A 25,645-nucleotide genomic window follows, 5' to 3' on the forward strand; every position below is an offset into this window, starting at 1 on the left:
AAAGCCACTGATGAAATGAAATTTTCCTTGCTTCAGACTGTGTAGTTGAGTGTGTTTCATTGTTTGTGAATCTTATTATGTGATATTGTTTAAAAGGTGTTTTATATAACACTGATGTATATGAGAAGAATAGCAGCCAAGGCTTCTTTATTCAATGAGTTTATTATGAGGTATTTCATACAATTTAGTGTATATTCAGTGTATTAATTGTCAAGTTTAAATGGTTTATGGTAAAAGTGAGAGTGGAGAGAGGGTGTGTAGGAAATGCAGAATTTGTGAGCAAGTGCAAGAAATGCAGGGTGTGTTGAAACTGGGAGAATGAAGTGACTAACATTAACAACATAAGACACAATAGTGAAAGTGTTGTAGAGAATGTAGTAGAAAAAGTGAGCATGAAATTTGAAGGAGAATAAGAAAGAAGTGGCTGAAGGTAATGCAAATGATGAGGTGTCAGTGAGGAGAGAAATAGTATGCCTACGTGGAGTCCTTCACAGAACAAAACATAGGCTCAAGCAACATGGAAAAACAATTGGTGTGTGGCACCACAGGAAAAAGAATAAAAGAAAAGGTGAATGGGAAATGTATAAAAGATAAAGAAACAGAGTAAGAAGCAAGTATCATATGGAGATTTCACAATAATAGGTTTACTTAATGAGAATGTGATGAAAGCATGCTTCTCAGGTGCAAAGATCAAGGATGTTAGTGAAGCTATTAGTTTGCAGAGGGGAGAAGTGAAAGAATTGATTGATATGGTTGGCATGAATGATTTAAAAGGTGAAAAATATCCAATGACAGAAGATATGAATGCTATTGGAAGTGAAAAAGAACAGTAAGAGAGTAAAGGTATGATAGGTAAAGGTCTAAGGTGAAAGAACTGATTGATTTGGTTGGCATGAATGATTTGAAAGGTGAGATATATGCAATGAGAGAAGATATGAAAAATACCAGAAGTGAAAAAGAACAGTGTGAAAGTAAAGGATTAGGAATGGAAGCAGACATCGGGACTGTAGCAGAAGAGCTTCGGGAGGAGTTCGTGAAAATGAAAAGTGACCTTCATCTCCTGAAAGAGGAATTGGAAGTGCTTAGTAAGGAGGTTCTGGAAATTAAAACTGAATTAAATGTGTTGAATAGTATGGAAGTGATTGGAAGTCAACAGAATGAAAGTACAAAAGGTCTAGAAGAAATGAGATGTCATGAAAGTGAGGGAGTTAGTAAAAGAGCTTTGAAGAAAAGTAATGAAACTGGGAGAATCATGCTGAATAGTGTAGAAAATGAGGCCATGAGTGACGCTTGTTTGGATTTGAATGTAGTTATGAGTGGTACAATATATGGTGATTCTATGATTAAGGGTATGGAGAGTGGTATGCCTGAGGAGTGCTTGGCTGGTGGAACAATAGAGAGAGAGAGCGACTTTAGCAATAAAGAGAGGGCATGATGCAGAAAAGATGATAGTTATGGTGGGTACAAATGACTTGAATGGTAGTATTAATCGAGTAGCAAAAGATTTAAGAGCACTGTTAGATATCGTGAAGAAGAAAAACGTCAAAGGGAGGATAGTGTGTGTGTGTGTGTGTGTGTGTGTGTGTGTGTGTGTGTGTGTGTGTGTGTGTGTGTGTGTGTGTGTGAGAGAGAGATGCCTCGTTTTGGAAATTATTAGTGAATGATATGATTGCAAGAATGTGTAAAAAAAGAGGTCTGGAATTTGTTGATGTCTGGAGTGTGTTTGCACACTACAAAAGACAGCTGTATACAAGAGATGGATTTCATCTGAACATGGAAGGTCATAAGCGATTGAAAAAATTACTGGTTTCTGAACAAGTTGAAGTAATTGGGCAGGGAAACTAAAATTGAAAGATTGAGTGTAAGTTCTGTTGATGATAGCTGATGAGTTGCAGCCAAAGAAAGTAGTATATCAAGAGGATAGACATGTTAATGATAGTTCATTTGAGGCGGTCTGGTGTGAAAACCAACTCAACCAAATATATACTTGGTTACTGCTATAAGCCAGGGGGATACAGGGGGTGATATTGAATTCATGCATCTGCAAATTAGTGCAGGGTTAGTGATTATTATGGGGGATTTTAATTATGGTGATATCAATTGGAAGGAAAATATCACATGGCAAAAAGGAAGTGAAATTCATACACCTTCTAAGAGATAATTACTTGAAATGGCACATAACCGAAGGGACTGGTGGTGTGAGAGTGTTGGACTTGGTCATTGGTTCAGAGTACATAAGAATAAGTAAGGTGTCCTTGTTACTACCAATTGGTGAGAGCGATCATGTGGTATTGGTTTGGGAGGTTGCAAAATTTGTGATTTCTCTCTTAAGAAGGGGTATATACGGAACTACAGGTTAGGTAATTATGAGTGAGCTTACAGCCATCCCATGGCAGAACATATTGCAGGGGGAAGATGTTAGCAGTGTATGGGATAAAATCAGTGGGTATCTGAGGAAAACAATATCAGAATGTATTCCCATGGTCAGGAAGACAAACGAGGTAGGCATTAGATGGATATGTAGTAGTATCAGGCTTGATCTGCAAAAAGAGAAAATGCTATGGAGAATTTACAAGGAGAAAGGCGATCAGTACACCCACGAGCAGTACAAGGCTCAAGCTAGGAAGGTTACCAGCATAGTAAGAAAAGCTAAGTCAGATAATGAGAAGACCTTAGCCAAGGAGATCAAGGGTAATCCCAAAGAGTTCTTCTGCTATGTGGCAAGTAAAAGGAAGAATGACTTTGGAAGGATAACCTTAGTGGGTGCTGATGGTATTGAGGTGACCAATTCAGGTGTAATAGTAGAGTTACTGAGTGATCACTTTTCAAAAGTCTGTCACCTAAGTGAGGATCTCTGTACCTGTAGCAATAACAAATGTGAGAATTGAAGTTAATAAATCAGAGGTACTTAGTATATTGCAGAATTTAAATGCAAACACTGCTGTAGGTTTAGATGGAATATCAGCTCGGGTGTTGTGTGAATGTGCAAAGGAATTGTCAATGCCTCTTACTTGGTTATTTAACTTAATGATAAATGAACTCTGGTATGGTCCCTAGGGAGTGGAAGGAAGGCAAAGCAGTTTCTTTGCATAAAGACTGCGGTAGTTAATTACAGACCAATCACTATCTCGGGAGTGGTGGTAAAAGTATTGGAAAAGTTGGTTAAAGACAGAATTCAAGAATGGGTGGATATAAATATGATATTCTATAGGGGGGCCAACATAGTTTTGTTAAAGGTCGATTCTGCCTTAACAATTTATTAACTTTTTATAATAGAATGACATCTGAGTTGGACAAAGGAAATGGCTACCCAGTGGTACTTCTGGAATTTGCTGAGGCTTTTGACAGGATATCCCATGGAACACTGTTATGCAAATTGGAGCAGATGGGAATGGATACTAAATTGGTGATATGGATAGGAGAATGGCTCAGGGAGAGAGACCAGAAAGTAATGTATGGAGGAGCAGAGTCCAGGATGAGGCAGGTGACCAGTGGTGTATCTCAAGGCTCTGTGCTTGAGCCGTTATTGTTTAATTTGTACGTGAATGATATAGGAAATGGCTTGAAGGGAAATATTCAGTTGTTTGCTGATGATGCAAAGTTGGGTAGCACAATAAAAAATCAAGCTGATGTTGGGAGTTTTCAGGATGATTTAAACAAGCTGGCAAAAGGTAATGGATGTCAGTTCATTGTGGAAAAGTGTAAGGTTATGCATTTTGGGAATAAAAGATTACCAGCTATGTACCACATTGATGGAACAGTACTGCAAGAGATTGATGAGGCTAGGGATTTGGGGGGTGTTGGTGGATAGGGAGATGAAGTTCAGAGGACACATTGCTAAGGTGTCCAAGATTGCACATCCATAGGATTACTTGGTTATTGAAGAACACACTAACATCCAGAGATAAAGAGATTATTATTCTCCTTTATAAGGCATTGACATCTTATCCAAACAAATATCTGGATAAGATCTCAAACAGGTGTCATGGATATTGTAAAATACATTAAACAGGCTAAGTGAAGATGGGCTGGCCATATTGCCAGACGCAGTGAGGAGATGGACTAGAAAAACAACAGAGTGGAGACCAGAGTGGTGACCAGACTTTGAATCAAGTCTGGTCACCTGGATTCCTTGGAGATGAGAAGGTGTGGAGAGGGTTCAGAGGAGAGTGACTAAGTTGGTGAGTGATGTAAAAAATGCTCCCTACATTGTTGATAGATTGAGAGCTTGTGGATTGCTGAGGTTGGTTGATAGGCAGAGAAGAGAGGATTTGATCGAAACGTTTAAATTACTAAAAGATTTTTATAAGATTGATGCAGGGGAAATATTTCAGCTGTGTGATAGAAGAATAAAAGGTCATCTCTGGAAATTAAGGAAAAGTGTGGTTAACAAGGGTGTGAGAACTAGAATTTTCACCTGGAGGGTGGTGAATGAATGGAATGCATTGCCTGACTGAGTTGGGAGTTCTGTAAATGAATTCAAGAGGCGGTATGATAGATATTTTGATAGTTTGGGTCTCCCATTAATAATAATAATAATCACAGGAGACTCCCACTAATAATTATTCACACAATATCTATTCTTCCTCTCCTTCAACTTGTTCACTGTTGGAGAACTTACAACTATCTCCGGCAATCCATTCTACTCATTAACCACTCTCCAAGCAAAAGAATCTAGTCTGCACACTCTTATACAACTTCCAGGGGTAACCCCCTTGTTCTGTCCTGCTTGTGATATATTGCAACGTTTGCTTTATGTAAGCCGTAGAATTCCTTTAACTTATAAGTTTCAACAATGCCCCGCCCTCTCCGCTGCCTGCCAATCAAACTCTGCATCCCATGCACACCCTCAGTCTATCCTCATAGAGAGCATTCCATAGATCTGTCAACAGCTTGGTCACTTGTCTCTGACTCCTTTCCACCACTTCTGTCATAAAACCTAGGTGGCTAAATCTGTGCACAGTAGTAAAATGTGGCTGAATCATAGTCTTTTAAAGAGGGATAATAACCTTTTGTGTTTTTTAATATCCAAGTAATCCGCTGAGCTATCTGTTCCCCCCCCCCCCTCCAGATCCATAGCCTTGTCAATTTCTTGCAATCCAATATCATTAATGTGATACAAGGTATGCAATCTTTTCATGCCAAAGTGTATTCCCTTATTTCTGGGAAAAAATGAGTTTTTTCCCAGAAATAATATCCGTATCCCCTTACTTTTGCAAATTTAAGTTGATAACCATTATCCTTTGCCCACATTGTCAATTTATTTAAATCATTTTGCAGGATATCTTACATCATCTTTATCAACTATTTATTTGCCTCTTCGGGTTTGCATTATTAGCAAACAACTGATCCTTCCTTAAATCTTTCTCTATATTATTAATGTACAAATTAAAGAGTAGTAGCCCTAGTACAGAAATCTGAAGCACTCCATTTGTCACCTCATTCTACTAGATTCCACTCCACCATATACAACGCTCTGCTGTCTGTCACTCTCCCTTCTCCCCATCCACACTACCAGTTTGATATTCATTCACATTTGCTCCAACTTTTGTAATAGTTTTCCATGCGCTATTCTGTCAGACACCTTTGCAAAGTCCAGCAGTATTGTGGTGTTGCCATTTCCCTTACTTGATTCTGCTGTCACTATTATAAAATGTGGGTGAATTATTAAAGCAGGACTTCCCTTTTATAAAGCCTTGTTGCCCACCATAGATTATTGTATCCTTATCCACTCATTGATGGATTTACCTTTAACCAACTTTTCCAATGACTTAACCAGCACCTCTCCTGAGACATTAATTGGTCTCCAATTTGTTACTTGGAGCCACCTTTATGCAGTGGAACTATATTACCCTCTTTCCACTCCCTTGGAACCTTGCTAGAGCTGAGACTTAGATTGAACAACTTCATCAGAGGCAATGCCAGTTCTCTTGCACATTCATGTAGTACACAGGCTAGCATGCCATCCAGTTCAACTGTTGTACTAACATTGATATTTTTCAATATGCTAAGCACTTCCTGTTTATCTACCTCACTTTTGACATGAATATCTGTCACATCAACAATTGCAAAATCTCCACTGGATGATACACCTTGGTAAGGATTACTTGCAAATCAATTATTTCTTTTGCCTCTCTCATATTCCTACCATTGTCATCATTGATTAACCTCCCAACTGGCCAGGACGTCTATAGACGTCCAGCTAAATCTGGATACGATGCATGCTATCTGTTAAAAGAACATGGATAAGAAGTGCAATTTGGCCAGCATGTCCATTAGAAGGTGTGATAATCCCTCACGCTGAAGAGAGCACTTAATCAGATTATCTCAGGCTCATAGCTGTGACTCAGTTACCTATAACAAGAAATGCAGTTCCTTGATCTATGCTAGGTAACTGAATTTTAGTTATATTGGATAAACTAAAAATATAGAAATTATTTTTATTTTCTCTTTTTATTGTACAATACAATTTTAATGCCTGGACAAAATAAAGATCCTTGTCTAATTTCTTCACTTAAATATTGCGTTACCTTCCAGAACCAATTTAATTTTTTATTTTTTGCTAATTTTTTCTAATCGCTTACTCCACAAAACATTTTCTTTGTTCTCGAAGAAATTAATTCACGATAATTATTTGAAATATTATTTAAAAAAACCGGCTGCTGACATTCGAGATTATGTTATATTTTTGTTCAAAATCATGATTTGAAGAATACTTCACAGATTTCCTGAAGGACCTGCTTGAGCAACTTTGCTTTATAGAGAATAATGAAATTCTTTAAACATATCACTAAATTTTTTTTCTTTATATTGTAATCTACTGTTCTTTGCACTTTCACCTTCTTAGTTTCCCTGTATAATTGGTCCTTACAAAATAAAATTAATGGTTATGATTTAAATTGATATGTATATATTTTCTGCTAGTTCAGATATTATGCTCCAATTTTATAATAAGCAATACTTTTGCTTATATATTTATATATATACTACAAAAGTTCGACAGAATCAACAATATTATTGTCATATTTCTTTTTCTCATGTGGGAGGAAAAAGGTAAAATGCCACTCTTGTAATTGTATCAGATGTTATAAAATCATTTGTACTTTCTTTTCAAAACACAAAGAGAGAACATTGTAAATTCACCCAATGAAAAAGAAAATACTCCATATTTTTCTTGTGTTATCTAATTTTTTTCTTGTAGTACAAAGAAGAAATCACTGTGCATAAGATGGTAGAATACAAGAGGGCAAAAATCTGTAGATTGATTACATTATAGCTGATAGAGAATTCATGCCAGAAAAATTATTTATATGAGAGTTCTAACATCAGCAGATATAACGACATTTTCTTCTAGTTTAGATACGTGGCATTATTGAAGTAGCTAAATCTTTGCTACTATTTACACTAAAATGAATGGGCATGTTCCCCAAGTGATTTACATTCATAACAGTTGTCTTGTGAACGATTTATAAAATAAATTCTCTGAAATATCTGCAAATTGAATAAGTCTTCAATATAACCTTCCTGCACTCCCCAAAAAATAAGATTATGTGAAGTATATGCTTCTTTTCTTTTAAAATAATTCAAGATAATTATATGAAATAATTAATAATTTTTCGATAATAAAAATAAAACTGATCATTATAAATTAAGAACTTATTTCAGCATAAATACTGTATCAGCCTGTAAAAGAAATGTCTGTATTTTTTTCTATGTTAGGATGTCTACTAATCAACAATTGAAAACGAAACATGACATTCTTGATGTATCTCGCACTATAGCTTGAGGCACTTTAGTGTCCCTTCTAGCTAAGCGTTCTCAATTTTCTTCTAGCTAAGCATTCTCAATAGCACTGAGAGTAATCTAAGCCTTTACCTTTCCCTCCAGCTAAGAAGATTACTACAAGTATTTCTAAAACGTAGATTGCTTCAGAAATAGCAACCAGAAGCAGAAGTAGAAGTAAAAATATTTAGATTATTTTAAGAAAAAGAAACTAAAATAATACTACTGAACTTTTTTTTGTGTGGTATGCATATAAACAATTTTATGTGGTGAAAATATAGCATAGTATTTCTAAAATTTCAAATCATTTCAGCAGACAGTAGAACAGCTGATTTTAGATTGCAAAGAAATAGTACAGAATTAGAAGCTTCAGGGTACAACAATATTATTGTCTTATTTCTTTTGTCGAAACAGTAAAATGAAGTAATGGATTTTGAATACTGTCTGGAAACGTTTTCGAACCTGTAGAAATTTAGAGTGGTTATATAATTGAATTCCAGGAAAGGATAAGGAGGGGGGGGGGTAAGCATTAGCAAATCTTCAAAATGAGCATAAATTTTTAATTATTCTGCATACGATAGCCTTCACATTATATTTTCAACATATCTATAGTGGTTACGCACTGGATATTATAGTAATGTGCATCCTACAGAAAAAAAAAAAAAAAGAAAGAAACTGCGAAGAATCCCTGCTAAAACATCATTGGATATAAATTTTTGATACTAAAAAGATTCACAATCGGAAACCGAGTTATGCAATATAACATCATTTGTTGTTCATAAAACAACAAAAAAAAAAACATTAGTTTCTAGAACTGAAATGTGATAATCCATATAACAGTATTTTGCTAGGAAAGAAAGCAAAAGGTCATATTTATTTCAATAAATATTATTTAAAAATATAAATATGTGACATAATATGTTCAATGAAAACATCTGAAAAATTCGCGAAAAAAGTTGTTTCTATATTGGAACAACCAGTGCAACTGTTCCGTTGCAGTGATTTGAAGAATAAATTTATAACACAGCAAATTTTCTACTACTAAATAGATTCATTGCAAAGGCTGATCGATGGTCATTTCAGGATTGATTATTTTCGCACATGTGAAATTTGTTTCAATTTTTGGGAAGAAACACAATAAATCATTTTAGAGGCAACAAAGTCAAATATTTTAGGACAGTAAAGAAAATTCCAAGTAAAACAGTGTGTGCAAAGACAGGTGACACAAACTGTTAGTCAGGCACTAACAGTCAATCCACGAATGGCTTTAAATAGCCGTAAAGGGATTAACAGTGGAGGGAGGTAATGGCATGATGAAAGGTACAATGCCGATGAAGTTTTGATCCATGCAGAATGCTATGGTGAGCTAGATATTTCATCCACCTCAGCCGGTAGGATGGTTAAAGTCATCCTTCCATAGTCATTTTCCTTCTTACTTGCAACTTAACAAAAAAAGCTGGATTAGTTTGACCTGCTTAGCTAATTATCAGTCATAATCAGCTTTGGCCTTTCTTACCATACTAATCACCCTTTGCACTGCTCACGAGTATGCTGATCATCTTTCTCTTTACATTCCTTTCAGTATCTTCTACTTTTGCAGCTCTTGCTTTATATCTCTACTCATCCACTTAACCCTTCCCACTTGGTTTATCCTCCTGCCTGTTGGGATATGCAGTCTGATACTGTTTCTCTCAAACAATCCCAGATCTGGCCACTTCCTATGTACTACCAACATTCTTGCTTTGTAGCTTCTTAAGCTATGGCACTGCTCCAAGATGCTTCCTAAATCTGTCATAATTATAACTTTATAGTTTAACATAAAAACTCTTTCTTGACAGAGAATTTCACATGTTTAGCAACTTCCCAGAACAAGACTGCATGGTCACATTCCCCAATTGGAGACAAAGTGTCTACTTATATCTGCTGACGCTGTTACCAGATCTGGCACTCTCAAATCCCTGGTCCCATCCATGACTACATGACTACCAAATTACCTGAAACATGCTGTTTCAGGTAATTATCCCTTAGCAACTGTATAAATTTCACTTCCATCTTCTTGCCATATCCCCTTTCCTTCTTCCAATCTGTTTCCCCATAGTTGAAGTCCTCCATAATTATTACCTATAGTCAGTGGTGAACTATGGAAATTTTAACAAAGGGCTCACATTGTTGAGAAAAAAAAAAAAAAAAAAGCCGTATTTCACCAAAACTTTTATTAATACAGCTTGTGTACAAATTCCAATCAAAAAGTATGAGAGGACAATCAACCTGTAAAGGCTATCATTTTTAAACAAATATTTCATGATCTAAACATGAAATATTTGCACACAATCAACTGTGTTAATTTATCTTACATAAGAAACACATTTTTTAAACTATCAAAATATAATAAGAATGAAATCTTTTATAATCTTTTATAAAACATATGATTGGCTACTGGTTTTACCATATGATTGGCTACCAGAAGGGTAAAGATAGCACATGCGCTTATTTTATTTTCAAACTTGGGTGCATTCGTTATAGAGGAGTCGAAACAATAATTCCAAATAATCTGTACACTGCAGAATAGACTAATTTTTGTTAGGCTACCGTATGAGTTTGTCGCTTCTCTTCTTCTTCTTCTTCTTCAATCTTTTGGTTCTGTCCACTGCTGGACGAAGGTCTCCCCCATGATTTTCCAGATCACTTGGTTTCTGCCTCTCCCATCCATCTCACTCCTTGCAATTTGTTCCAGTTTATCCCTCCACCTTCTTCTCGGTCTTCCTCTTTGTCTTTCTCTATCCATTGGTCTCCACTCTGTTGTTTTTCTAGTCCATCTCCCATCACTGCATCTGGCAATATGGCCATCCCATCTCCACTTAGCCTGTTTAATGTATTTTACAATATCCATGACACCTGTTTGAGATCTTATCCAGATATTTGTCTTCCTATCTCTTAATGTTATTTTTAGCATACTTCTTTCCATGTGATGTTGTGTTGCTGTCATCTTTTTGTTTAGGACTTCTGTTAAAGTCCATGTTTCTCCTCCATATATTAGGACAGGAAGTATGCACTGGTCGAAAGCATTCCAATTTTTGGAATGTTTTCGACCAGTGCATTTTTCAACCAGTTTTTGGAACAACATGTTCGACGAACACATAAGTCTGTCCACATGTTTAAAGGTTTATTGTATTCAATTGATTTTTCAATGAGCTGTCTTAATGTGTGAATATAGTCCAAAGTATTGTAATTCTTTCTGAATGCAGCTTGTTCACAGGGTTGCATTCCCTCTAGTTTATATTTTATTCTATTATTTATAATTTTTGTGAAAACTTTATGTATGGTGGGGAGTAAGCTTATAGGTCTGTAGTTTTTGATTTCGTTAGTTGCTTAATAGTTTGTAGTTTGTCACTTAATATGTTTCAAAAAAATTTTTTTTTGAAATAAAAAAGTAAACAAGAAGAATAAGGGGGCTTGCAAATTTGAGAAAAAATTAACAAAGGGCTCGCTCGAGCCCCTTATAGCTCACCACTGCCTATAGTCCTATTCCCTCTGTTCTCCCTGAAAATATAATATCCTTTACAATATCCCTGTAACTATATCTTCTGTCAACCAGATCTCTCTGATTCCTATAATTTTTGACCAAGTGGAGCTGGCAACACTAAAAGCTCCTCTCCCTCATTTCTAATACCTCTGGCATTCGTGTACATGCATTTTAACATCCCCTTTGACCACAGTTACCCTTATGTAATGTCATTACCAACCAATTGTGATTAGAAACCATTCTGTTTCAAATTGTGTAATCATTTCTGTACACACTTTAATTTGCCTCAGAGGTGGTTGAATACACACGTGACTGCATCCCCTCTAATACTTCTAGTTTTCCTAATTTTGCACTTCCAACAATCCTGTCATATTGAGGCAGCAGACTCACAATCTTTACTTTTGCACTCTTCCTTTTCACTTTAGTCGGCAACTTTTTCATGTCTTCTCTCATTGCATATTTCTCCGCTTTCAAATAATTTGGGTAAAAAAAATGAAGTAAAAGAATTGACTGTTTTGGCCAACCAAAACAGTCAATTCTTTTACTTCTCCCCAATGCAAACTAACAGCTTGATCTTTGCATCTGGGAAACATGCTTTCATCACTTTCTCATTAAGTATAACTTTTATCATTCAATCTCCATACAGTACCTTCTCCTTATTCCCATACTTTCATACTTCCATTCATGTTTTCTTTCATTCTCCATCCTGATGTTCCACATGACTATTGTTTCTCCAGTCACACTAGCTCGTGTTTTATCCTGTTAAGGACACTGTATAATATTACAGCAGTTCTCTCAGTTGTCTTCACAACCTTGCAATATGTCCTCTGAACTTCAAATTTCTATCTACCACCAAAATCCCAAGATCCTTTGCTTTTTTCACTTTTTCCAGTAGACCTCAAACCAAGTGAATATGAAGCATTCCAACTACAGATCCCAGATTTCAAAAATCTTTCAGTTAGTTGCATTAAACTGATATACCCAATAATTTGTTTGCCTTTCTAGCCTATTCAAATCCTTTCAAGCTTCATATCATCTACAAACAACTGAATTGAACCCTGTAGAACTCCCTTTGTAACCTTAATACTCCCTGATATTGCTCTCCCATATACAACTCTCCAATCCAATCCACTAACCTTATATCCAAACCATATATTGCAAAACTTAAAATCAATTTGTCATGTGGCACCCTCTCAAATGCCTTTGCAAAATCCAAAAAGATGATAGTGTTACACCTTATCTTCATCCATTGCTCTTGTTCTCTATTGTAAAAGGCAACCAAAGTATGAAAAACAAGAGTGCTTCTTAACAAATCCATGTTGGTTTGCATAAATAATATTGCCCTCTTCTACCCAATTCTGTATGAGTTCTTACCAATTTCTCCAAACAATTAGCATCCACAAAAGAAATATGAATTGGTGCCTACAGTTTGATACCTTCATTCTATCACCCTTATGCAATGGCACTCTCACCCCTCCTTTCACTCTCCAGTAACCTTCCTTATTGTAAGAGTTTTATTAAACAACCATATCAATGGCACTATCATTTCCACAGCACATTTCCTTAAAACATGTAGCGACATTTTTTCTTGTCTCCTTACCTTACTACTATCTAGCATACTTAGTATTCAGAATATATCCTTTTCATCCACTTCTAATGCTTCTCCCTTCCTTAGTTCCTTTGGATTAAAGTCTGCCTTATCAGGATGGGGAACTCTAATAAAGTGATCATTAAACTGCTTAACATCTGCCTTGATCACCTGAGTTCCATCTCCATCTAGTTAGGTATGCCTTCCACAATACTTTTTACCTCTTACTGGCTACATACGATTAAATAAGACTTTAGATTTCATTGCTAGTCTTTCCTCATATTCCAATTTTTTTCTTCTTGTTATACTATTCACCTTCCTAGCCTGAGCTTTATATTCTTCATGTTATTATTATTATTAATTATTAAACAAGACCTCATGGAGTCAAAGACTCATCATATTCTTCATGTTAATAGATGAAAATGATAAAGTGAAAACTGCTGCAAAGGACATAGCAAATATAAGAATAGAAAGCTTAGGCTATGAAGGTGACTATTACAGTAAGGCGAAAAATGAGAATATGAGAAAAATTAGCAGTGAAATCCAAAGAGAATCCTGAGAACTCTTTTTCTATGTAGTCAGTTGAAGGAAAAATGAATGTGGAAGGCATACCAGCTGGATGGAGATGGAACTCAGGGTTCCCTTTGGATTTCATTGCTAGTCTTCTCTCATATGCTCGTCTGCTTGTCTTCCATGCCTTACTGTACTAGTTACCTTCGTAGCCTAAGCCTTATATTCTTCGTGTTAATAGATGAAAATGTCAAGTGTTAACTGCTGCAAAGGACATAACCTAGGTATTCAGGGAGAAATTCTTCAAAATATTTCATCCTCATTAGGTATCTTCAGTAATATACACATGAGAGAGAGGAGACATAATAGTAGTCTATAAGTTTTTAAGGGGATCTTACAGTATAGACATCAGTAAGATTTGACAGCCTCGTGGCAGTCATTTCTGGAAATGTGGTCAGGGGCATGTGAATGCATGTTCTTTTCTTTGCGTGTATTGAACATATGGATTAGACATTGTTTGACCTGAAAGAGGGCTCTTCCTCAATGGGTCTTTAACTATGGCAGGGCCTGTGTAATAATAATAATCTAACCAGAATTAAGTGATAACTGGAGCCACCAACTGCCGTTAACAAACAGTCATGTGATTAACCTTTCTAGCCACACCCTGAACAATAATGAACTCTTGCTACTTAATAAAGGCTTAACTTTGTTGTGGCACCCAGGGCTGTTAACAAATTGGATTTTATATATCGTTGAAAGAAGCATAGATTTCTCCCAACCATCATAGCTGATAAAATACAATTACAAACCTCAAACATTTTAAATAATACTGTATCAATAACTTGTAACCTAACCAAATCTGAATTGGCAGCTGTGAAATCATTAAAAGCAATTCAGGGCATCATAATCACTAGAGCTGTTAAAGGCAGTGCCACTGTTATTTTAAACTGAACAACATACCTAGAAAAAAATTATTATTATTATTATTATTCCTGACACCTCTAAGGAGTTCAAAGACTCATCGCGGGAGGAGACCTATAACTGTCTCAACCACTACACCGAACCTCTACTACAAATCATCTCCATCAACATCATCTACCGTCCATCCTAATTTTAAATAAAAATTAATCAATAATCTTAGACAACAGCACCTATCAACTTGTAAACTATAACCCAACTAATTGGATTAAAAGGAAAACAGAAAAATTACTTAAATCAGTCGCATCCTGGCCTGTGGATACAGTTAAAAAACTACTTCCGCACTATGCTCATTCCCTGAGAATTTATGGTTTACCAAAGATTCACAATCAGAATGTACCCAATTGTCATCTAGCCAAGAAACTAGCATCAACACTCAAGGAGTTGGTAGGTCATTCTCCCTCCTATATTAAAAACACACAACACTTTGTTAACAAAATTAAAGACATCACACTTGAAAAAAGTGATTTATTGTTAGTTTGATGTCTCTGCCCTTTTCACAAATGTCCCAATCAATGATACAATTCTTCTTTTACATGACAAATTCCCACCCAATATCACAATGCTCTTTGCCCATGAACTTCGTTCTGGCTATTTTGTGTGGCAAAATACTCTTTACATACAAAAAGAAGGCACAGCTATGGGTGCACCGCTATTCCCTCCCCCCAATTTCTAACTTTTATGTTGGAAGTTTTTTCACTCGGTTAGGCTATAAATTATATATTTAGTTTAATCCTTTATCCAAGTGTAAGCAAACAAAGTTTGTGCCTGAAGTATCTTCAGGACTCTGGCGAAGGTGGACTGAGTTCTGATCACTTTCCTTATTATCCCATAATGCAAAGCACATCTCCTTGCAGACATGTATAATGCTATGCATTATGGGAAGGCATTATTGAGGTATCTTCAGTGGGAGCCAGACCCAGAGGTGATACCAAGGTTGAAGCAATGTAGAAGTCATATTTCCATATGCCAGTTGTCAAAAGGTGTCACACCTTATTAAATCCTAATTAATATAATAATTAATAATTAAACTGTAATCCAGATTAATTTAATAATAAGGTGTGACACCTTTTGGCAACTGGCATATTGAAATATGACTTCTGCATTGCTTCAACCTTGGTATCACCTCTGGGTCTGGCTCCCACAAGAGACCTCAATAACGATCGAAACTGGTCTAGGTAGTGACCCTTCCCATAATGCATAGCATTATACATGTCCACAAGGAGATGTCCTTTGCATTATGGGATACTAAGGAAAGTGATCAGAACTCAGTCCACCTTTGCCATGAGTTGCCACAGTCCTGAAGATACTTCAGGCACAAACTTTGTTTGCTTACACTTGGATAAAGGATTAAACTAAATATATAATCGATGCTAACTTTTATATGGAAGCTTTTGAGCGATATACTCTAGATTCCTTTACTTTTAAACCCAAAGTCTGGCTTAAATATGTTGATAATATTTTCATTATCTGGTCCCATGACCACCAGACATTAGACACTCTCCTCAGCATCCAAAAAACAACACAAATGCATACAATTCAAAATTGAAATTGAAAGTCAGAAATCACTTCCCTTTCGAGATACACTTGCCACCTGTCTTCCTTCTGGCAGTCTTTCCTTCACTGTTTACTGTAGGCCTACACATACTGGCCAATATATACATAAACTCTTACCATCACCCAACACAAAAACTAGGTGTCATTTATACACTAAAAAAACAGAGCTTTGAAGATATGCTCCAGTGAACAAGTACTTGAACATGAATTAAAAGTTATCAGCAATACCTTGAAAAATGGCTACAGCCAAAATACTATCAATGAAATTCTTCATAAGACACACCACTTAAAAACAAAAATAAACTAGATTACAATAAAACTGTAGCCATTCCATGCATTAAAGTTATATCAGATAAAATAAACAGAATACTATAGAAATACAACCTTAATGCCATAAAATAAACAGAATACTATAGAAATACAACCTTAATGCCATAAAATAAACAGAATACTATAGAAATACAACCTTAATGCCATAAAATAAACAGAATACTATAGAAATACAACCTTAATGCCATAAAATAAACAGAATACTATAGAAATACAACCTTAATGCCATCTTTAAACCTCTTGCAAAATTAAAGAACTTATTAACTTATCCAAGGATCCACTTCTTCCACTGACTCATCCTGGAGTATACTGTATTCATTGCACCTGTAATTTGTCCTATATAAGTGAAACAGGATGCACATTTCCTATCAGAAAAAAGGAACATAAGCGGCATATTAAATTTAAAAACTATGGTTAATTTGGCCTTTTTGATCATGCCCTACATACTCTACATAGAATTGACTGGAAAGGCACTTGTTATTTATATCACACCAAAACGTGGTATGAGCTTAAATTTAAGGAGGCCTGTTAAATTCTTATCAACCACCCTAATCTTAACAATAATGGTGGTCTAAAAATCCCAAGTATATGGCTGGCACATATTCTACCCACTTAACCTTTTGGTCTAAGAGTTAATTATAATTAGGAGTGTAAGCAATCCAGGATCCTAATTCTAATATTAAACAACACTGATGGTTAAATTATGGATTAGGTCACTACTTTTGCTGTATTAAAACTGTCTATATGAATTTGTTCTCTGATGATGTTATAAATAGAATATAGCTTTGATGTAGTTTATTTATTTTTTCTCAACTAGAGGTTAGGCCAGTAGAATAATGGTTGATCAAATCATTTTCACTTTGGCTTACTGATTGAAATGTAATATGGCTTGTCTTTGTGTGTATGTATATTTATATATATATATATGTGTGTGTGTGTACTGCAGATGATGACCTTAATATGAAGGTCGAATTGTTGGGAAATTGAAGTAATTATTCCTAACATAGTTGTAGTCTCCATAATTTTATGAAAATGAATGCTGATCACCATGTAACACTAAAGGACATTATGTTTGTTGTATAATGAAACCTGTGGAGCATTCATGACTAAACATATACACATAACCACAGTAATAAGATTTTTTAATAATAAGTAAATATTTCATCCTAAGTATCATAGGACATCGTCAGTACACTCAATTCAAACAATACTAGGAATTGCATACAGTCAGGGCGCATGCTTACAATGGACTCCCTCTATGCGTGCAGTAGAATGTTAAAGAATTAAATTATGTCTCAAAAAAATATATATTACATTAAAATGAGATAACATATATAAAAATTATTTTACACAATTTAGGATGAAAATTTCCCAGACTTTAGGGATAGTAAGAACATCATTATGGTTCAAATTAGGTCTGTGACATAGGGCTTCAACACTTTCTTTATATAAGCATTCATGTTTATATGAAGATCTATGTTTTCTTCCAATGGATCATATGGTTAGGGATTTTCAATTCCGTGTAGTCCGAGGCCAGATTTCTGTGGTTTGATAAGATGGATATGGTCTTGATGTTCTGAAATCCGTTTGCTAATGGATCTACCTGTCTGTCTGTAGTAGGACAATTTACAGGAGCATGGGACCTCGTGCATGCCAGGTAGCATCAGAGGTGAGAGTTTGTCTTTAGGAGAAGAGTCTTCTCTTAAGTTCTTTAGGAGAGTCTTCTTCTACATAGATCTTCATATAAACATGAACATTTATATAAAGAAAGTGTTGAAGTCCTACATCACAGACCTAATTTGAACCATAATGATGTTCTTACTATCCCTAAAGTCTGGGAAATTGTCATCCAAAATTGTGTAAAATAATTTTTTATATCTTATCTCATTTTAATGTAATCCTTTTTTTTTTTCAGACATATTTTAATTTAATTCTTTAACATGCACCCTAAATGTATGTGATTCCTAGTATTGTTTGAATTAACTGTACTGATAATGTCCTATGACACTTAGGACGAAATATTTACTTTATTGTTATTATTATTATTCAGGCCTCCATGGAGTCAAAAAACTCATCGTGGCAGGTCCTTCCTAAGAAACACAGTCTATTGACCGTTCTCGCTCTCACCACTCCATCAGGCAATGCATTCCATGGTTCAACCACCCTCCATGCAAAGAAATCACTCCTCACCCTCTTGCTCACAGATTCCTTTCGTAACTTCCAGGGATGGCCTCTTGTCATCACTCCTTCCCGCTGTTCAACCAAGCGAAAGAACTTCCCCAGTGTCAACCCTGTAAACACCTCTCAACAGTTTAAAAGTCTCAATGATATTACATCTCCTTCTTCTATCCACCAAACTCTGCAGTCCACATTCCCTCAGCCGATTCTCATAACTATCCTTGTACAGTCCTGAAACCATCTTTGTTATCTGCCTTTGTACCCTTTCCACAGTTAATTTATCCCCTTCAAATCCTGGGGACCAAATCTTTGAACAATAGTCCAAGTGTGGGCTGATCAGAGACTTATACAATGGAATGATAACCCTTTTATCTCTGCAGGTCAGCGTCCTTCTCATTATTGCAGCAATCCTCTGTGTTACCTTTACCACCTTTGCAATATGTCCCCTAAATTTCAGGTTTCTATCAATCATCAACCCCAGATCTCTTGTCTCCCTTACTTCCTCCAGTATAACTCCTCCCATACAGTATACAGCGTCCCATCGATGTTTCCCAAACCTCAAGACCTTAAATTTGAATTTAAGGTCTTGAGGTTTGGGAAATATCAAGACCTTAAACCGAGACCCCCATTAAACCGACTCCCATTCATTTTCCCATCTATCTAGCTTATTCAAATCCTCTTGCAGGGTTACCACATCTGCACTATTACTAATAATCCTTCCCAGCTTCGCATCATCTGCAAACAAATGAATATCCCCTTGCAATCCACTGACAATGTCATTGATATAAAGGTTAAACAATATAGGTCCCAGTACTGAGCCCTGCGGGACCCCACTTGTAACTCTCTGCTTCCTGGATGAACTACACCTTGTCTGGTCCTAACTTTTAACCATTGAAGAAGCCAGTCTGACTATGGAGTCCTACTAGGGGCTTAAGCTCCACTACAGTATAGCCACTTTCCTGGGTCATCAAGAAACATAAACCTCCTTAGCATAATAAGGAGGTAGCCCATATGTAAAGTTCTTTCCAATCCTTACTACAGTTATTCATCTTTGCTCTCTGTGAATTAATGAAATGAACTCTTTTTTTCTGCTTATATTGTTTTAGTAATTTTAATATTGCATTCCACTCTCTCACCACATGCTGATGCCATTTCTTATCTGCTGTAATAAAAAAAATCATCGAATCTATACAATTTTTTTCTCGGGCACCTTTTACTTTCTGTTTCATGATTCGCATCCCTCTAAGCTGAAATCTTTTAATTCAGAAATTATAGAATATCCTATATGAAGTGTTTGTGATGTATACTGTAAATCGTTCTTTTTATTCTTCATTAGGTAGAATGGTATAAGGACAAAATCTTGATCCTGAACAATCCAGATTACCGCATTACTAATAGCAATGGTATCTGTAGTCTTACCATTGAAGAAACACTTCCTGATGACTCAGCATGGTTCACTTGTAAAGCTACTAATGTTGCTGGAACAGCAGAGACCCATGGACAACTTCAAGTAAAAGGTATTTGAAAGAGTTTTATCATGCTTCATGTTACTTAAACATACCTGTGCATAGATTTTAATTATGACAGTTTTGTATTTGTTATCACATTGTTTTTTCTTAATAAAATTAATACCTGCCTTTTCATATTGTCATCTTGGCTGTTTATTTTAATTTTAATAATAGCATGGGAAATTCCATGCTAAGAACTTGAAAAGGTAAGAGAGATAGGTAGAGATGGTTGTGGTTGTTGTTATTTGGAATTACAGAAGTAGCAACTAAGGCTGTGAAGCCAATGTATTATGCCTGTTACGTTTTTTTTTTTTTTTTTTTTTTTTTTTCTGGCCAGTTACTTGGAGGAAAATCTTACTATCTCTGTATGAGATTGGCTCACTCACCTTCAGTGGAAAGGCCCTTATAAAGCTTCTTTGTATCATCCTAAGTGGATTCAAACTCAGGTCTTTGCAACTCAGTATGAAAATGTGGTCAAAGTTCAGGAGACACAGTAAGAAAAATTAAGAATAACAATATTATTGAGAGCAGGAGTCACAAGTAGAGACATGACAGTTATTATGCATCTTTATAATACCTTGTTGCCAGTCACATCTGGATTACTGTACTTAGATTTTGTCATTTATGTTTGTGGTAATGAGGAAGTAATGGAGAAAGTACAGAAACAGTAACTAAGGTATTATCAGGTGTTTGTGGAATGTTGACTGTGAGAATTGATTAAGAAAATGTAGATTCTAAAGTTTGGTGGACAAGTCAACAAGAGGATAGCAATGATACAGACATACAAATACAGGGATTTTATTGGATTGAACCAGTTTGTTGTAATAGTGTTTGTCACAGTGAGTGTTATCTCTATCTTAAAGCAAAAATCTGATCCTGATTCTAATTTGGTCTAAATCCAGCTTGCTTTTTCTCAATTTCTCTTCTACAATTTTCCAGAAGAGCAACTTTAGGAAAAACAATCTCAAGTATTATTATTATTATTATTATTAGACACCTCCAGGGAGTCCACAGACTCATCGAGGGAGAGTGTGCCAACAGCATCGAACAATTGGTCCCCTTCCACCTACTAACTGTGCGCAAACTTTCTTAACTTTTTGTGAGCCATTAGTAGCAGAGGCTCTACCAATCGACCAACCTTTACCGGCAAAGGTTGGTCGATTGGTATGCATGCATGCATCTTACCTCGGAACAAATAATAGTGAAATTCCTCCATATGTAATTCTTACATACATTTTATAGGTAGGTTATAAGAGAGCTATACTCCAGTAATACAGAATTTGACCTTCAACTTTTTAACTTTTGTAGTGTAGCCAATGTTAAACTAAAACTTCTTTATTTGAGCATTTCTAGTCAAATATAATCTACTCCTGCATGTTGCTAATTTTTTTTTTTTTAAATCTCAATATTGAAATGTGCTCATGGCTGCATTCTTTCTGGATATTTTCTAACACCATTCTGTCACTGCTTATCTCATTTTCTAACACCATTCTGTCACTGCTTATCTCATTTTATCAGACTAATTACTCCAGACATCCTGAATATCCTTATCTTCAGTATTTTAAGTATTTCAGTATTGTCATTTCATGTCTGATTCATTTTCAATATTTATTTCTAAGATTTTTTTCAATAGCCTCCAGTATATTTTGTCCCCATTATGATGTTTATTATATTCTTCCAAGAATCTTATGAATTTTTTAGTGATTTTACACATAGCTTAAAGCCTTCTTACATTTCTCTCTGTATTCACTAAAGCTATACATTAATTTACTTGCTATTTTTTTGTTCCGTATTGCCACTTTAATTTTTGATGTCCATTTTAATGTTCTGATTTTTTTTAAAACCTTGGAGACAGATTATTATTATTATGGACTGCTCCATGGAGACCTTAGACTCACATCAAGAGAAGCCCTAAACATCATGCTAAGCGCTATCCAACATTTCTGCATTATCTATCATACTTTGTTTTGAAAACTCATTCACAGTTATATACACACAACAGACTCTGGCAACCTATTCCACTCATTACCACTCTAAGCAAAAAGTCTAGTCCTGACACCCTTGCTAACTACATTCTTGTTCAGTTTTTTTTCCAAAGATGGCCCTTAGTTCTCCCATCACCAGTCCTGTTCTGAAAAATGTCCTCTGTATTAAGCTTGTAAAAACCCTTAGTAATTTGCATGTCTCAATTGTATCACCTCTTTTCTGCCTGTTGGCTAATTTCTAAACCCAAGTGACCAGATCTACACACAGTAGTCAAGATGAGGTCTTATCAAGGCTCTATAAAGATGTATAATAGCCTGTTTTTCTCTGCTTGTCAGGGTATTCTTCAGTAACCAAGTAATCCAATGAGCTGCTTTAGCCACTTTTGCAATATGTCCTCTAAACTTTAACTCGTTATCCACTAACACCCTCAAATCCCTGGCTTCATCAATTTAGTGGAGTATAGTTTCATCAATATGGCACACAGTTGGTAATCTTTTCACCTCAAAATGCATAACTTTACACTTTGCCACATTAAACTGACATCCACTCTCCTTTTCCCATCCTGATAGTCTATCCAAATCATCCTACAAAATTTTAACATCTGTATTAATCATTGCTCCACCCAATTCTCCATCATTGGCAAACAACTGAATACTTCCTCTCAGATCCTTTGCTATATCATTAATGTACAAATTAAATAATAGCAACCCACGAACAGAGCCCTGTTGCATTCCATTAGTCACAGGCATTCTAATGGACTCTATTCCTGGTAAAACTACTCTCTGATATCTCTCCATCATCCACCCTCTTATCCATTTCGACATGCTGAAATTTATTGATTAAAATTTTGTGTGGTATCCTTTCAGATGCTTTTGCAAAGTTAAGCAGTATCATTCTAAACCCATTAACTTTATCCAACTCAGCTGTCACTGTATTATAAAATGTGAACAAGTTAGTGAGGCACTGCTTACCCTTCAGAAAACCATGTGGTCCCCATATAGTATCCCATTTATGTTTATCCATTCCTGTATTTTGCTCTTTACAAACTTCTCCAGTACTTTGACTATGACTTCTGATATGCTGATTGGTTGGTAATTTGCTGCATCAGTCTTGGAGTCTCCTTTATTTTGTGGAACTATTTTCTCTTCCTTCCACCCTTTGGGACTAACCCAGAGCAAAGAGATTAAATAACATGGTTAAAAGCAATGCCAATTCCCTAGCACCATCTCATAAAACTGATATACAATCTCTGATATAATATAGAGCTGATATACAATCTAATCCCAGAACCTAGCTGTATTCACATATAGGTTCTGTAATATGCCATACTCCTACAGTTCATTTACCTCAGTTTCCATATAAGCCTTTGCCTCTCTTGTTACTGCAGCATCCCCAGCTGGATGACATACTCTTGCCAAATGTTCACTTAGTAATTCTACTATTTTGGCTAATTCAGCTACCTCCCTACTATATGCATCCATTAAAATCGTTCTGCCATGAACATTCTTCCTTTTACTTGCAACATATTGAAAGAACTCTTTGCAATTAACTTTGGCCTGTACTGCTAATTTCCTTTCATACTCTGCTTTTGTCTTTCTTACCACACTGGTTACCCTTCTGGCCTGTGCTTTATACTGCTCATGTGCCTGCTGGGCACCTTTCTTCCTGAATCCCTTCCACAGATTTTTTCTCTTTTTGTAGCTCCAGCTTAATAATGGTATTCATCCATTTATCTCCCAATTGATTCTCCTGAATCTAGGTATGCAGTCTGCTATTACTCCCTTCAAATGCTCCTTTAATAGACTTGTGACATGCTTCCATATCAGTGGATATTTTCTTCAGGTGTGTCATGCAGTCTCTAAGGTTTAGTTCTTGACTTCAAACTTCTTTACTTTTTTTTTCAGTAATGTTTGAAATATTCACTGTTGAATAAATAACAGAGCATGTATCCTTCAGTTGGAGTAGATCTTAGTTAAACTCTCATCACAATGAGAGGAATCTTTATATGGACTTTTTTAAATTAACTGTAAATTGGCTGATCTCATGTGAAAGTGAAAGCAAGGTTGTCTCTCCTTTGAAAGTTTTTTTGCCTCACGAAATAGTCAAATTGGCCATAGAACATATGCAATTGATGGTGTAGACTATAGATTGTGAGTGCTGTTGCTGTACATTCTAGAGTGGCTTCTGCAATGAGTCCTTGCATTATTATTATTTTATTTTATTATTATTATTTTATTCGTGACACCTCCAAGGAGTCCGAAGACTCATCATGGGAGGACACCTATTGTACAACTCTCCGTCTCCACCACTACACCGAATCTCTACTACCAATCATCTACATCAGCGCCATCTACTGCCCATCACCACCACCAAAGCTAGTATTTTTTGTCTGTAAATTGCATGTGTTCTGAAGGGCCGATTTGTCTGTATGCGGGATCAAAAACCTGAGTTTCCCAGATAAAAAACCCTTCTACCTTCATATGAGATCGACTAACTCACCTTCGATTGAAAAAGTCCATATAAAGAGTCCTCCTGTCACGACGAGACTTGAACTTAGGCCTTTTCCAATTGAAGGGCGCAACGTACCGTAGTTCTTCCAATTGCCCTATGGAGGCTGATACGTTTCTTTATTATTACGGCATGCATTGTTGACATAGTATCAGTACGTAGTGTCTTCCCTGGATTTTGTGTTTTGCCATTAGGGTTCAGTTATTTCCTGGTGTGTATTAGGCCTCCAAAGCACCATTGAAATGATTCTTCGGTGAAGTTTTTTTTTCTAAATTCGAAAAATTTAGAAAAATTTTTGCTTAGACAGTTATACCATACCTTAATATTGTTTCACAAATTCCATGATATTAGTTTTTTTACATTGGTTGGTATCATAACTTTTGCTTTGAAGAGTTTGAGCAACAATGTATAGTTTGTTATGAAGGTATTCTGTATGTTTAGTTCATTTAAGGTGGTTGTTAATGTATAAATTAATAATAATAACAATTAATAAAAATAATATTTACTATTCCTTTAAAATAATCCTTTATTATTATTATGTGACACCTCCAAGGAATCAAAGGACTCATCGTGAGAGGTCACTTCACTCTAATTAAACTCACTGTCTACACACTGCATTACAATCCATCAATTACACACACAATCATCTATCACCACTAATAGTATATTTTTGTTTCTAAATTTCATATGCACTAATGCTGATTGGCCTGTATGTGAGATGAAAAGCCTGACTAATTTGTATATTCAAGTCTACAATTCGTTTCTGAAAGCTGCTCAATTTTGATTTTATCCAAAACTTTCATAGATGTTCTTCATCATCAGACCTGATATTTACCCTCAAGGGAGATTCAGGCTACTATGACAGCACTGCATGATTAAGTTTGCATTATTATTAATCTCCTATCCGCAATTTTCTTGAAAATTAGTCTGTTACTTGTTAGCACCCCCAATATTGTCATGTTTAACCTTTCATGCTTTTAAGGCACATCCAACTGAATCAATCCACTTAGACCTTGATCTTCTTCTGGGTCTCTTTCCTGCCATGTTGGCGTCAAACACCTATTTTGCTAACTTAGTTAAATTAGCTAAATTAGGTAGCTAATAATAAATCCCTCTTAATAAATCTAGTTTTCCTGAGTCTGTACATCCACTTCCACATCATTCATCAACACTTTTTCAAGCCTCCGTACACCAACT

The 25,645-nt window shown here is 35.7% G+C and overlaps 1 protein-coding gene across 1 annotated transcript in view; it reads left to right on the forward strand.

Moving 5' to 3' along the window:
- The window catches only part of LOC150109560 (coiled-coil domain-containing protein 141-like), a 451,763-nt gene that overhangs the window by 281,111 nt on the left and 145,007 nt on the right, over positions 1–25,645 (forward strand). The window contains exon 23 of the mRNA XM_090409020.1: positions 19,783–19,963. Within this exon, the coding sequence (XP_090265146.1) occupies positions 19,783–19,963 (181 nt within the window). The remainder of the gene's footprint in view (positions 1–19,782; positions 19,964–25,645) is intronic.

Source organism: Typopeltis vanoorti, chromosome 2, assembly GCF_054136105.1.
Source record: "Typopeltis vanoorti isolate ZY-2024b chromosome 2, IOZ_Tvanoo_1.0, whole genome shotgun sequence".
In the NCBI taxonomy this organism is placed as follows: Eukaryota; Metazoa; Arthropoda; class Arachnida; order Uropygi; family Thelyphonidae; genus Typopeltis; species Typopeltis vanoorti.